Source organism: Elephas maximus, chromosome 20 (assembly GCF_024166365.1).
Source record: "Elephas maximus indicus isolate mEleMax1 chromosome 20, mEleMax1 primary haplotype, whole genome shotgun sequence".
Taxonomy (NCBI): domain Eukaryota; kingdom Metazoa; phylum Chordata; class Mammalia; order Proboscidea; family Elephantidae; genus Elephas; species Elephas maximus.
In genome coordinates this window covers 78,070,575-78,084,227 of record NC_064838.1, presented here as the reverse complement: position 1 = coordinate 78,084,227, position 13,653 = coordinate 78,070,575, and the positions used below count along the sequence as shown (strand labels likewise).

The window sequence follows — 13,653 nt, the reverse complement described above, 5'->3', positions numbered from 1 at the left end:
CAAAAATATGTAAACATTAATAGAACCTGCCTCACAGAGTTGATGTGAAAATTAAATTAATTAAACCTTGAAGAATGACAATGATACACCAGTCAATAAGTATGAGGTATTATTACCTGGATGTGCTCGTGTTGCTGTGGAAATCCCTGGTCCCATTCAGCATGACTTGTCTCATCCAGTAAACCAGAGGCTAAAGTGGGAGCGTAGAAAGGCACGTTTATTTCATTGTGCAAGGGAAGAAAGAGTTGGGGCTGATGTTGCCAAGACTGCTCAGTGAGAGTGAGGCAAAAGGTTACTTTTAAGGGGATTACAAGTTCGGAAATTCATACAAGTTACAACAGCAACAGCAATTACTTAGGTGCATTGTGGTTTCAACGTAACTTCATGCATCCTGTGTTCAGAATACGGTGGTTAAATCCCTCCCAGAGATGGAGAATTTACTACGTGTGAGGTTTAAAAGGTTATCCTGAATGTCGACATGGCATCTAAAGCAGTTTCTGCCAATTTCCTCTAGTTTGGGTAGCAGTTAAAAGAGGGGAACCAGGATTCTAATGTAAAGCTAAGGGGGGTGGCAAGCAAGCTGCTGGAGGCTGACCTTTCAGTTAGCAGCCAAACGATTTAATCACTGCACCACCAGGGCCCCAACGCATTCTTCTCTACTATAAAATTTAATTATTATATTTGTGATGGACCTCTTCACTTCAAGAAAGGCAAAGGTTTTTACTCTTTTGTTCATCAATGCATTTAGAAGAGTGAGTGACACATAGGATATTTATAAATATATGTGGAATATATTTGTGCTCACTACAACCTATGGAGGCACACAGACAAGGCTTGAAGCCAATCATGTAATTTATAGGAACCACGTGGTGCATCAAACTGTAGAAAAGATGTTGCATATTTTTTTCCATGCTCTATGAAGGGAATATTTTACATCTTTGTTCCTCAAGCTATAAATTAAGGGATTCAACATGGGAATAACCAGGATGTAAAATATGGAAGCCACTTTATCAGTGTCAAAGGAATGACTGGACTTGGGCTGCATGTACATAAAGATTAAAGTCCCATAGAACAGAACCACCACGGTCAGGTGGGATCCACAGGTGGAGAAGGCCTTGTGCCTCCCCACAGCTGAGTTCATCCTGAGAATGGCCACAAAAACGAACAGGTAAGAAACAAGAACTATTAAAAGGGATGTAATCAAATCAATTGATGCTAAGATGATAGTGATCAATTGAATTTCATGTTTACTTGAGCAGAGCAAAAATAACAAGGGATTAGTGTCACAGTAGAAATGACTGATGGCATTGTGGCCACAGAATGATAAATTAAAAATCTTTATGGTAACTAGAAGAGAAGCAAATGTGCAATAAAGATAGAGGATTGCCACCAGGGCCTGACACACCCTTTGTGACACGATGACTGTGTAGAGAAAAGGGTTACAGATGGCCACATAGCGGTCATAGGACATTGCTGACAGGATAAAAAGTTCACCATTTATGAACAAGAGAAAGAAAGCTAGCTGCGTACCACAAAAATAATAGGAGATTGTGTTTTCATCCACAACAAAATTGACTAGCATTTTGGGCCCAACAGCTGTTGAATAACCAAGATCAGTGATGGCCAGGTGTCTGAGAAAAAAGTACATGGGAGTTTGTAGCCTGGAGTCCATCTTGGTGAGGATGATGATGCCCAAGTTGCCCACTACTGAGATCATGTAGATGATGAGGAACAGCCCGAACAATGGAGCCTGCAGCTCTGGGCGGTTCGTGATTCCAGTCAGAATGAATTCATTCAGCACTGTTAGATTGTGTTTGTCCATCTTCTACCAGGAAACCTATTCTGGGTAGAGACATCAGCATAGTCAATAGGTTTCATATAGCATCAACTGGTATATTTTTATTATAGAAAAGCAATATTTTAAATGAATAAGATAAATTCACACTTTCTAGTATAGTAATTTGAAATTAAACCCACCTCCCACAAATAAGGCATAGGCATATGAAGATACAGATAGAGAGGGAAAGAGGGAAAGAAAGAGAAATCTAACTTGTTATCAGTTGGGTAAAATTTGCTCCCCAAAAATATTTGTCAATGCCTGAGACATTTTGGATGTCACAACTAGGAGAAGGGTACTACTGGTATTTAATGGAAGCCTGGCGTGTTACTAAACATTCTACTATATCCAGGTTAACTCCACACAATAAGAAAATTTCCAGTCCAAGATGTCACTATGGCCGAAGTTGAGAAACCCTGTGGTAAACATAGAGGTAGAGATAGACACAGATAAAGACATAGGTGTAAGTATGTGATAATGTAGACTTAGATGTACATATATGTATACATATACATGCATGCATGCATGCATACACACAATACATATATATATATACACATGTATATTCATGTACATAGATGGGATTCCTGGTGGAGCAGTGGTTAAGAGCTTGGCTGATAACCAAAATTTGACTTTTTGAATCTACCAGCCTCTCCTTGCAAAACCTATGTGGCAGTTCTATTCTGTCCTCTATTGTCTCTCTTAGTCGGAATGAACTTGATGGCAACGAGTTTCATTTTTTTAAATTTTAATACATACATATACATGAAACAAAAATCTTAAAAAGTTAAAAGTTTTCAGTGGTAGATATATGGATGATTACTAAATTTTCTTTCTTCATTTATGTAATGACTATTACATAATGACATTTACAAAATTATAATACAAATGTCTATTTCATTAAAAAGAATTTTAAAGTGCAAATTCACAAAATGTGTTTAAAAGCCCTTGTACCACGGTTGCTATAGACTGAAACAACACACTTGACAAGTATTGAACACATGATTAACAAAGACAATCTAATCGGTCATGGTGGGGATTATCTGTCTTTATACAGGGAAATATTCCAGGTGCTAGACCCATGCATACACTGTCTCTGTTATATCTCCACTTGTGGGTTATAGAAAAAGATACTTCCTTTTTCACATCTGCAAAATGACCACTTCCCTTCAGAGTTGTTGGAAAAATAAATGAGAATTAAATATTTCAATGCATTTAAGGTATCGGATATAAGTCTCAAATATCAAGTATATACTGTTGTTGTTGTTTTTAAACTCATGATAATAAGTTACCTGAAAGGAGGTTTCTTTACTTATGTATACATAAATTCTTCTAGTGTGACCTAGCTTCTACGTCAGGGTTATGATGATGATGACTAGGTTGAGTAGTGTGTAATCCATGTAACTGAGCCCAGCCCTTCTCTCCCTGATACTCACTCCATGACTAAAATTGGACCATCAGTGTGCCAATCTTCTGGATGATACATCTTCCACTTTACTTAATATATTTTAGTATAAGTTGATGGATTGCTTACCTAAAGTTCTGCAGTTCAAAACCACCTGTGGCTCCATGGAAGAAAGATGTGACAGTCTGCTTCCATAGTTATTTACAGCCTTAGAAAACCTAGGGGGTCACTATTGAGTAAGGGTCACCTTAACAGGAGTGTCTTTGAATATAAATTTACTTAAAATAAGTCCTACCCTAGGAGCACTTTTACTATAACTAACATATACTAAGTTGTTTGTAACAAATCAGATATATTTTGTCATGGAATCATCTAAGATAGTGGGAGGAATTTTGAACAAATGGGGAGAAAGTGAGGTCTAAGTCATTGATTTTATATAATAATGAAATTTCATTTAAAAATTCCATTTGGATAAAGAAATCTTCTAGCTTAAGCTATTATATAGTACATAATTCACATAAAGACAAATATATTTAAATTAAAATGTATATACATATCCCTAATATACCACAGATTAAAAAAAAAAAAATGCCAGAGAAGGGTGAGGATGGCAGTTTAAGGTAAAAAAAAAAACTCTTGACTTGAAATGATACTATTTACAATGAAAATAATAGTATCAGCACCCTCTGAGTCAGAAATAATGAAGCAAGTAGAAAAATATCATGTCATATTAAATAACAAAATGGCAACAGAGGAAATTACACCCTCTCATATAAAATATTGCTTATAAGGTTGTGACCCTAGACACACACATTGCTTGTGTCAGAAAAGAAACTATTGGCCTCTTTCTACCTAGAAAAAAGAAGAATGAAGAAAACCAAAGACTTAAGGAAGCAATTAGTCCAAAGACATATGGCGCATATGAACCTCCTCTAACCTGAGACAAGAAAAACTAGATGGTGCCTGGCTACCACTACAGACCACTCTGACCAGGATTACAGTAGAAGGTCTGGGGCAGAATGGAGAAAAAAATGTACAAAAAAATTCAAATAAAAAAAAAAAAAGACCTGATTTACTGGTTTGAAAGAGGCTGGAGAAAGCCCTGAGACAATTTTACTATGACAATCTTCTAATACCAAACTATAGACACTGCCAGTGGCCACCTTTGAGCACAATAACAGACGGGCTATTAAATTAAACAATAACATCTGTGAAGGATGTGCCCCTTAGAGCAATCAACTATAGGAGACCAAAAAGGAAGAAGGTGAAGAAGGACAGGGAAATCTGACTTTTGGACACAGAGAAGCCAGGAAGGAAATAAGAAGAGTATTGACACATTTTGTGTAAGAATTTTTTATTGGAAAATTAATTTGCTTTGTAAACTTTCACCTAAAGCACAGTAAAAAAAAAAAAAAAAATTAAGAAGTTCAGAATTGGTTATCAGTAGATATTACAATTAGGAGATCAAGTATCATCAGTGAATGCAATAAAAGCAAAGTAAATCTTGTTTAGTTGCAATGATGAAAGGCTGAAGAAAAGAAGTTCTTACATTGGGTAAGTACTGCTTTTCCTGTAACGTAAGGGAAGGTAAGAGGACTTCCTCTCAACAGCTTAGGAGTTCCATGGAGAGCACCAAGTTATTTTCCATAGTTTACTATCTTTGTTGAGTACCTAATTCTCATTTTATAAAGCTATGTTCCTTAAGAAAATTATGTCATCTTTCTCTGCCAGATTCCCCTAGAAATTGAAGAATATGGTATATGTTATACTATCGTCATATATAACTGGGTACTTAAAGTTTCCCAAACTCCTAAAAATTGCTTTTCACATCTCAACATGAGTTCTGAGATGGAAGTTTATTTCCTCATCAGGAGATTAGCAAAAATGTACATTTATACAGTTTTTTAAAAATATGCATTATATACTAAATTACACCTAAAAGGGACATATGAAGAGCCTAGAGCCACCTTATAACTATGGATTTAAAAGGACATCAACATTGGAGATAGAATACTGCAGCTTCATAATTCTGCTACAGCATTTCTTAATACTGCATTTGCTTCCTTTACTTTCATATTTGTGCTCTGTTATTCACACAGTTAGGCCACCTGGGTGGCACAAGCAGTTAAGCTCTTGGTTACAAACTGAAAGGTGGGGGTTAGAGTCCACTCAGAGGAGCCTTGGAAGAAAGGAGGATCTACTTCTGAAAGTTCACAGCCTTTGAAAAACTATGGACCACAGTTCTCTGACACCCAGAGGGTAGCTGGAGGCCAAGTTGACTCCAGGACAATTTTTTTGTTGTTGTTCTGTTAGTTTTTTATTCATATAATTACTTACATAAAGTAAAAATATTATTTAGACATTATGATAATGTTTCAAAGATGCTTATGAGCATTTAGCCTGTGAAACAAAGTGTGAATATTTGGAAAAAAAATAATAATGCGAAAAAAAAAGGGAGAGAGATCCTAGTCTCAGGTACTATTGAAAAGTAGAATGCACACAGAACTGACTCAGAAATCTTAATGTTTTGCAATGACCTTGCCATTGAATAAAGGTGGGACCCTGTGTCACTAAAACATTTTGGCTATTGGTAAAATATGGAAACAGTTTATCTTTTTACCTGCAATGAAGCCTCTCTTGACTCTCCCAAGTGTTTCTTAACAGGGCAGAGTGAGAAGAATTTATGGATTTTTTTTTTTTACCCTTGGAGACTCTCCCTGAGGAAATGCCAAGGATTGTTCCTGAAGCATTTGAAAACTTAACAAAATACCTGGGGGTGGTTGGTTAATTGTCCAGGACATTGTGTATTCACCGGTGACCAAATTTTTATTCATATAGTGTGTATGCAGGTCTACGTTCATCTATTTCATGTAGTCTTGCATTTTACTCTTTGTTAACTTTCCATTTTTACCACACAGGGATCAGGATTAAAATTTTGTATCTATAAAACAGAATTATTAACATTCCCCATTTCTACAGTGGTCTCTCCAAACTGATGTCAAAATGAAGAAGTGCTTAAACACTTTCTTATTGCATTTTTCAAAAGACTTAAGTGGAATAAAAGTAATGCATTGTGCATATGTGAGGTATTACTTCCTAGTCTACTGTTATTTTTGTTATTGCTGCTGTTCTTGCTATTTTCAGGGTTTTTTTTTTTTTCTTTTTGACTTCAAGAACAGAAGCGTTACCCCTGCTTCTCAATTCATAGTCAATTGCCATCATCTTTTTATGTTTTTACTTGTTTGTTTTATTTTCCATCAGTATATTTTAATATTTTGTTTTTTCATTCTATCCAATCTTCATTCCAAAACTTTTTTCTCACCTTCATACATGTTCTGCTGTGCTTGATATAATGCTCTACCATGTCAACACACCCTCAGAAAGTGTGATTGTTTTGTGTAATGTTTCGCTATGAGTATTTACTGTGCTATAAATATTTTTGTTGCATTTTGTCATTATAAATATCCGTAATGTATTCATTTGTGACCTTTTTTTTTTTGCTTATTTCTCCTATAGAATGGTATGTATATGGTATAGTGGTTAAGAGTCGGGCTGTTAACCAAAGTATCAGCAGTTCAAATCCACCAGGCGCTGATTGGAAACCCTGTGGGGCAGTTCTACTCTGTGCTATAGAGTCATTATGAGTCGTAATCGATTTGACAGTATTGAATTTTGTTGGTTTTATTTATATATATATATACACACACACATATACGCATGTATATATGTACATATATATATAAAAATATATATATATATGTACATATATATATATCACTGCTAACTGAAAAGTTGGTTGTTTGAACCCACTAGCCTTTCCGGGGAGAAAAGACTTGGCCATCTGCACCCATGAAGATTACAGCCTAAGCAACCCTATGGGATATTTCTACTTTGTCCTCTATGTCACTGTGATTTTCAATCAACTGGATGACAACTGACAAAACAAAAAGTCTTTAATGTTACATATTTTTTGCCTCCAATAGAACCTTGTCTGACTTTCTTGCTTCAGGCATGTTATTAGCAAAGAACAGTTTCTGGGTGAGGACATCATATTTGGTAAAGCAGAGGGATAATAAGAATGAAGGAATCTTTCCATGAGATGAACTGGCACAGTGGCTGCAACAACGGGCTCGAACATACTGATGATTGTGAGGTTAGGACAATGACAGACAATGTTTTGTTCTGTTTTACATAAGGGCGCCATGAATTAAGGTCACTCAATGGCAGATGACAACAACAAGAACCTTTTGTGATTGACTGTTTTCACTTCACATGATTCTATTGAGGTCCATCCTAGCTGTTGAGTGCATCAATACTTTATTCGTTTTTACTGCTGAGGATGACTATGTATGGATTTAGTACAATTTGATTACCCATTACCCATAATAGAAGGACATTATTGGTTGTTACTAGTTTTTAGCTATTATAAGTAACATTTCTTTGGACATTTGTGTAAGGATTTTTCTATGAACATATGTTTTTATTTCTGTGAGATAAATGTCTAAGTGTGGGTTGTTTCGATTTTGACAAAATCCAATGTATCGATTTGTACTTTTCATCCATGTATTCGCATGTACCAATAATTCAGTAGTTTTTATTACTGGGTGGCATTAAGTTGCTTGGAAATACCACAATTTATGTATCCATTTTCAGGTAGGTGAACATTTGGGTTGATTCTAGTTTTTGAGTATTACAAATAAAGTTGTTCTGGACATTTGTATACATGTGTTTATAAGGATAGATGCTAACATTTCACTTGGGTAGATGTGAGTAAATTGGTTAAATTTTATGGTAAAACTATGTTCAGCTTGTTAGGACCCTGATGCTTAAAACAAATTATTTTTTAAGTACCTTCATCATTTTAATTTTCCACTAGCAGTTTTTGCATGTTCCGTTTCCCCCACATACTTACCAAACACCTGATATTCTAATAGATGTATAGTTTTATGTCATTAATGTTTTAACTTGAAATTCATTGATGAATAGTGAACTGAACATTTTTAATGTGCTTATTTGCCAGCAGAATATGTCCTATGAATAAGTGAAAGTTTGTTTTTATGATCATTTTTGTGGACTATTTCTTTTCTTTTTTATTTTATTCTATTATTATTAATATTTTTGAGTTTTGAGGTCTATCTCTGTATATATTATGGAACCCTGGTGGAACAGAGATTAAAAAGCTGGTTGGCTAACCAAAAAGGTTGGCAGTTCGAATCCACCAGCCACTTCTTAGATACCCTATAGAGCAGTCGTACTCTTTCCTGTAGGATCTCTAAGCATCAGAATCTAATTGACACCAATGGACCGGGGGAGGGATGGTATATATTGTGGACACAGGCCATTTATGAGATATATTATATGAAAATATTATCTTCCAGAATGTTACTTGTTTTTTATGCAAGCATCTTTTGAAGAGCATAAGTTTAAATATTTCATGTGGTCAAACTTTATAGATTTTATTTTTGGTGTTATAGCTATGAAATCTCCATATATATATATGGAATCAATGAAAGCCTACTTAAAATCCAAAATGCATTTTTTAAAATAAACTTATAAACTGAGAATAAATTCACAAATAAATGCAAAGTTATTTTTTTTAGTTCTGTAATTGTATTGTGGGCTGTATTAGAATTTTTATATAAAAAAATTATGTCATCTACCAGTAAATAAGGTTTTTCTCCTTTTTCACTCTGGATACTCTCTGTTTACTTATTTAATTTTTTATTACCTTATTGTGTTGCCTGGCAAATCCACTAAAATGTGGAATAGATTTGGTAAGAGTGAATTTACTTGTTTTTTTCCTGGTCTTAGTGAGAATGTATTCAATCTTTCACACCTTGTGTGATGGTAACTGCAGGCTGTTCATGGGCGCCCTCTTTCAGTTTGAGAAAGCTCCATTTTAATATTAATTTGGTCAAAGTTTTATCACATCTATTGGGACTTTTTAAATGTTTCTCTACATCTATTTATATGGCATTGTTTGTCATCTTTATTTGTAATTATGGTGAATGTTATTAATTGATTTTTTTCATGCAAAACTGTCCATGCATGTCTGGAGCATGCCTATTTGGTGTACTGTTGTTTTTACATATTGCCAGACTTAATTTCTTAAATTTTTCCTTAAATATTTCACATGCGTGCTCTGTTTTTTTCTTTTCTTTTAATGACTTTGTCTGAGCTTGGAATCAGGGGAACGCTATCCTATCCTCCTATAACCTAAAAAACCTAGTGCTGGGAAATGAAAATATACCCTTCTCTTCAGTTTTGTGCAAGACTGTGTGTAGAATTGGCTAATTCTTTCTCCCTAAATGGTCAATAGAATTTCCCAGTCCAGCCACTTAGAATGATTGGGAATAGAGTGTGTTTTAAATTTCCATTTTGATATCCTCTATATAAATGATATTTTCTACATGCATGGAAACATATCATAACCCACTGGTAGAGTCCTAACCAAAAACTCAGACTGGATTCTTTTTTAAGACAACCTTAGCATATCTAAAATTTAATTTTTTTCTTATTAAAAATTTTTTGAATATTAAAAGAATAAGAAAATATGCAAGGAAAATTAGGAGGGAATATGGAGCAACTATGTCCAAAATCATGGCAAATACATAAAATGCTACATATCACACCTCACCCACTAGAAACACAGCATAGTCCAAACCATGGGTTATCTCCTTATGCTTCTTCCAAACAGGATAATCAAAATGATGAACTCAAACAATAGATCCTGATCAAAATAAAGTGGCACTCATATTCATCAAATTTAAGAAAATTCAGCCAAATAAAATCAAGACAACAAATATAACTCATCATGCAATAGATCTCTTACGCAAGGTTACATAAACAATTAGAAAATGACTTATAAACAGGATTAATTTTTGCTTTCTAGAGAGATAAGGAGAATAATCTATAAGCCAAAAGCATAGACTTTGGAAGCAATATCAATCTAAGAGATAAAAAATAAAAATTGTGAAAATTTCTGTGGCTGGCCTCAATAAATTTATTCTAACAGATATACCCACTGACACAGGCAAAATGGTCTAATTTAGATAAAACCAGATACAGAGTTGATCCTGTTGAATATAACTTTATTTTTATGTTATATTATGCTTTTATTAATATTACAGTATAGTAGTAATAAAAATAATAACAACTAAGGGTTCAAATATGAAAGTAAAGGCACTGATGATGAAAGAGAGGGATTTCAAGGTTTAGAAAGTGGACATTTGAGCAAATTCAGAAGACTGAGTACTTCAACTCAACTCACCACACTGAGCCCTGTTTTATTCAGAATTACCCACCCAGGGCAGAGAATGAGCAATAAAACAGAAGGTGTGTGCATGCACACACACACACACACACAGGCTCACACAGACACTTTCTATAATTTTTTATTTTCTATTAGATGAGGAAAACACCAAATACTTGGAAATCTTTCTGCATCTACTACAGTTTTACTCTCTCACTCAACATATCCAATTTTGTTATTTTTTCTTAAATCCAACACCCGCCAGCACATTCTAATATACTTTCAAGTTTCTTAATTATTATGTTTATAATGCATCACTCCTGCTCAAGGAAGGCAACACTTTGTACCCTTTCATTTATTAATCTACTCACAGCCTTAGTAGAGTGACTGGTAGAAGGCAATAGAGAAATATACGTTATCTGTGCTTTTGTGCTTGCTATCCCCTGCCGAGGCACAAAGAAGAAAGTTTAAAGCCCATAATGCAATTTATGTGAATCATATGTTATAGTGAACAATGAGAAAATATATTGCTTAATTGTCCTAAAGTACTAAAAAAAAAAACAACCCAGTGCTGGCGAGTTGATTCCAACTCACAGCAACCCTATAGGACAGAGTAGAACTGCCCCATAGAGTTTCCAAGGAGTGCCTGGTGGATTTGAACTGCCGACCTTTGGTTAGCAGCCGTAGGTCTTAACCACTACGTAACCAGGGTTTCCTATGTAAGGCATATTTTATGTCTCTATTACAAAAGTGTAGATCAAGGGATTCAACATGGGGATCACCAGGGTGTAAAATATGAAAGCCATTTTATCAGTGTCAAAGAAATGACTGGACGTGGACTGCAGATACAGAAAGATTAAAGTCCCATAGAACACTACCACCACAGTCAGGTGCAGGTGGGATCCTCAGGTGCAGAAGGCCTTGTGCCTGCCCTCAGCTGAGCTCAGTTTGATAATGGATACAATTATGAGTGTGTAAGAAACAAGAACTATTAGAAGGGATGAAATCAGACCAAAAACAGATAAGGTGAGAATGACCAATTTGATTTCATGTGTGTCTGAGCAGAGCAAAGATAACAAGTGGAGACTGTCACAGTAGAAACGCCTGATGACACTGTAGCCACAGAACGATAAATTAAAAATCTTTATGGTGACCAGGAGAGAAACAAATGTGTTATAGAGAAAGGGGATTGCAACCAGCACCCAACACTTCCTTCTTGATATGATGACTGTGTAGGGCAAAGGGTTACAGGTAGCCACACAGCAGTTGTAGGACATTGCCAACAGAATAAGAAATCCAGTAGTTATGAATACAATAAAGAAAACTAGCTGTGTAGCACAAAAATAATAGGAGATTGTATTTTCATCTAGCACAAAATTTGCCAACATTTTCAGTCCCGTGGCTGTTGAATAACCAAGATCAGTGATAGCCAGGCGTCTGAGAAAAAAATAAATAGGTATTTGTAGGCTAGAATCTATCTTGATGAGGATGATGATGCCCAAGTTGTCCACCACTGAGATAATGTAGATGTTGAGGGAAAGCCCGAACAATGGAGCCTACAGCTGAGGGCGGTCTGTGACTCCCAACAGAATGAATTCATTGAGCACTGTTAGATTGTGTTTGCCCATCTAGGTCTATCAGGAAACCTATTCTGAATGGAGACATCAAGCATCATGAATAGCTTTTATGTAATATCTACCATCTGGTTGATTTTTAGAATACAAAACCAGTATGAATAGTATAAATCCAAACATTCCATTTTGGGATATTTGAATACATACCCAACTCCCACAAATTTTACACACACATGTACTTATTTAGATTGATGGGTACACTGATAGTTAGAAGAAACAAAAATGAATAATATATTAAACCATGGATATTTATTGTACTCTTCTTAAAAGTTTTGTCTTTTTCACATACCTAAAAAAATAATTGGATACACTTTGAACCCTCTCCTTCAAAATATTATCTTATGGAAACTCATAATTATAGATGTTCCAGGATGGAACAATCAACATACTAGACAGGTTTTGGATAGATACATAATTGATCACAGTGGAAATTATTTGTCTTTGTACATGAAAACATCCCTAGAGATACATGTATATAGATGCAACCTCTGTTTTAGTTTCATTTGTAATGTACACAATGTGGTACTTTGGGCAAATAACATAAGTTATATGAATCTTTTTCTCCCATCTGAAAAATCATACTCCAACACCAGCCTGCAAGGTGCTTGCCAGTTAAGGTCTGGCAAATTCTCACTTCTTCTGAACAATCTCTCCCTCCCTCTGCCAATCAGTACAACTCCCTAACCTTGTCTTTGATGTTCAGGGCTCTTGTTGCTGTTGTTGTTAGGTGCCATTGAGTCAGTTCTGACTCGTAGTGCCCCTATGCACAACAGAATGAAACACTACCCGGTCCTGATCCATTCTTACAATTGTCATTATGCTTGAGCTCATGTTGCAGCCACTGTGTCAATCCACCTCATTGAGGGTCTTCTTCTTCTTTGCTGACCCTGTACTCTGCCAAGCATGATGTCCTTCTCCAGGGACTGATCCCTCCTGACAACATGTCCTAAGTATGTAAGATGCAGTTTCACTATCCTTGCCTCTAAGGAGCATTCTGGCTGTATTTTTAAGACAGATTTTTTTCGTTCTTTTAGCAGTCCATGGTATATTCAATATTCTTCGCCAACACCACAATTCAAAGGTGTCAACTCTTCTTCGGTCTTCCATATTCAATGTCCAGCTTTCACATGCATATGATGTGATTGAAAATACCATAGCTTGGGTCAGGCACACCTTAGTCTTCAAGGTGACTTCTTTGCTCTTCAACACTTTGAAGAGGTCCTTTGAAACAGATTTACCCAATGCAATGTGTCTTTTGATTTCTTGACTGCTGCTTCCATGGTTGTTGATCGTGGATCCAAGTAAAATGAAATCCTTGACAACTTCAACCTTTTCTCCATTTATCACGATGTTGCTCATTGATGCAGTTGCGAGGATTTTTGTTTTCTTTATGTGCAGGTGCAATCCGTACTGAAGGCTGCGGTCTTTGATCTTCATTAGTAAGTGCTTCAAGTTATCTTCACTTTCAGCAAGCAAGGTTGTGTCATCTGCATAACGCAGGTTGTTAATGAATCTTCCTCCAATC

The 13,653-nt window shown here is 35.6% G+C and overlaps 1 protein-coding gene across 1 annotated transcript; it reads right to left on the bottom strand.

Moving 5' to 3' along the window:
* Positions 1–874: 874 nt before the first annotated feature.
* Positions 875–1,822, bottom strand: LOC126063748 (olfactory receptor 8K3-like). Its single transcript, XM_049862140.1, has one exon. It carries the CDS (start codon positions 1,820–1,822, stop codon positions 875–877), a length of 948 nt encoding a protein of 315 aa, XP_049718097.1.
* Positions 1,823–13,653: the final 11,831 nt, after the last annotated feature.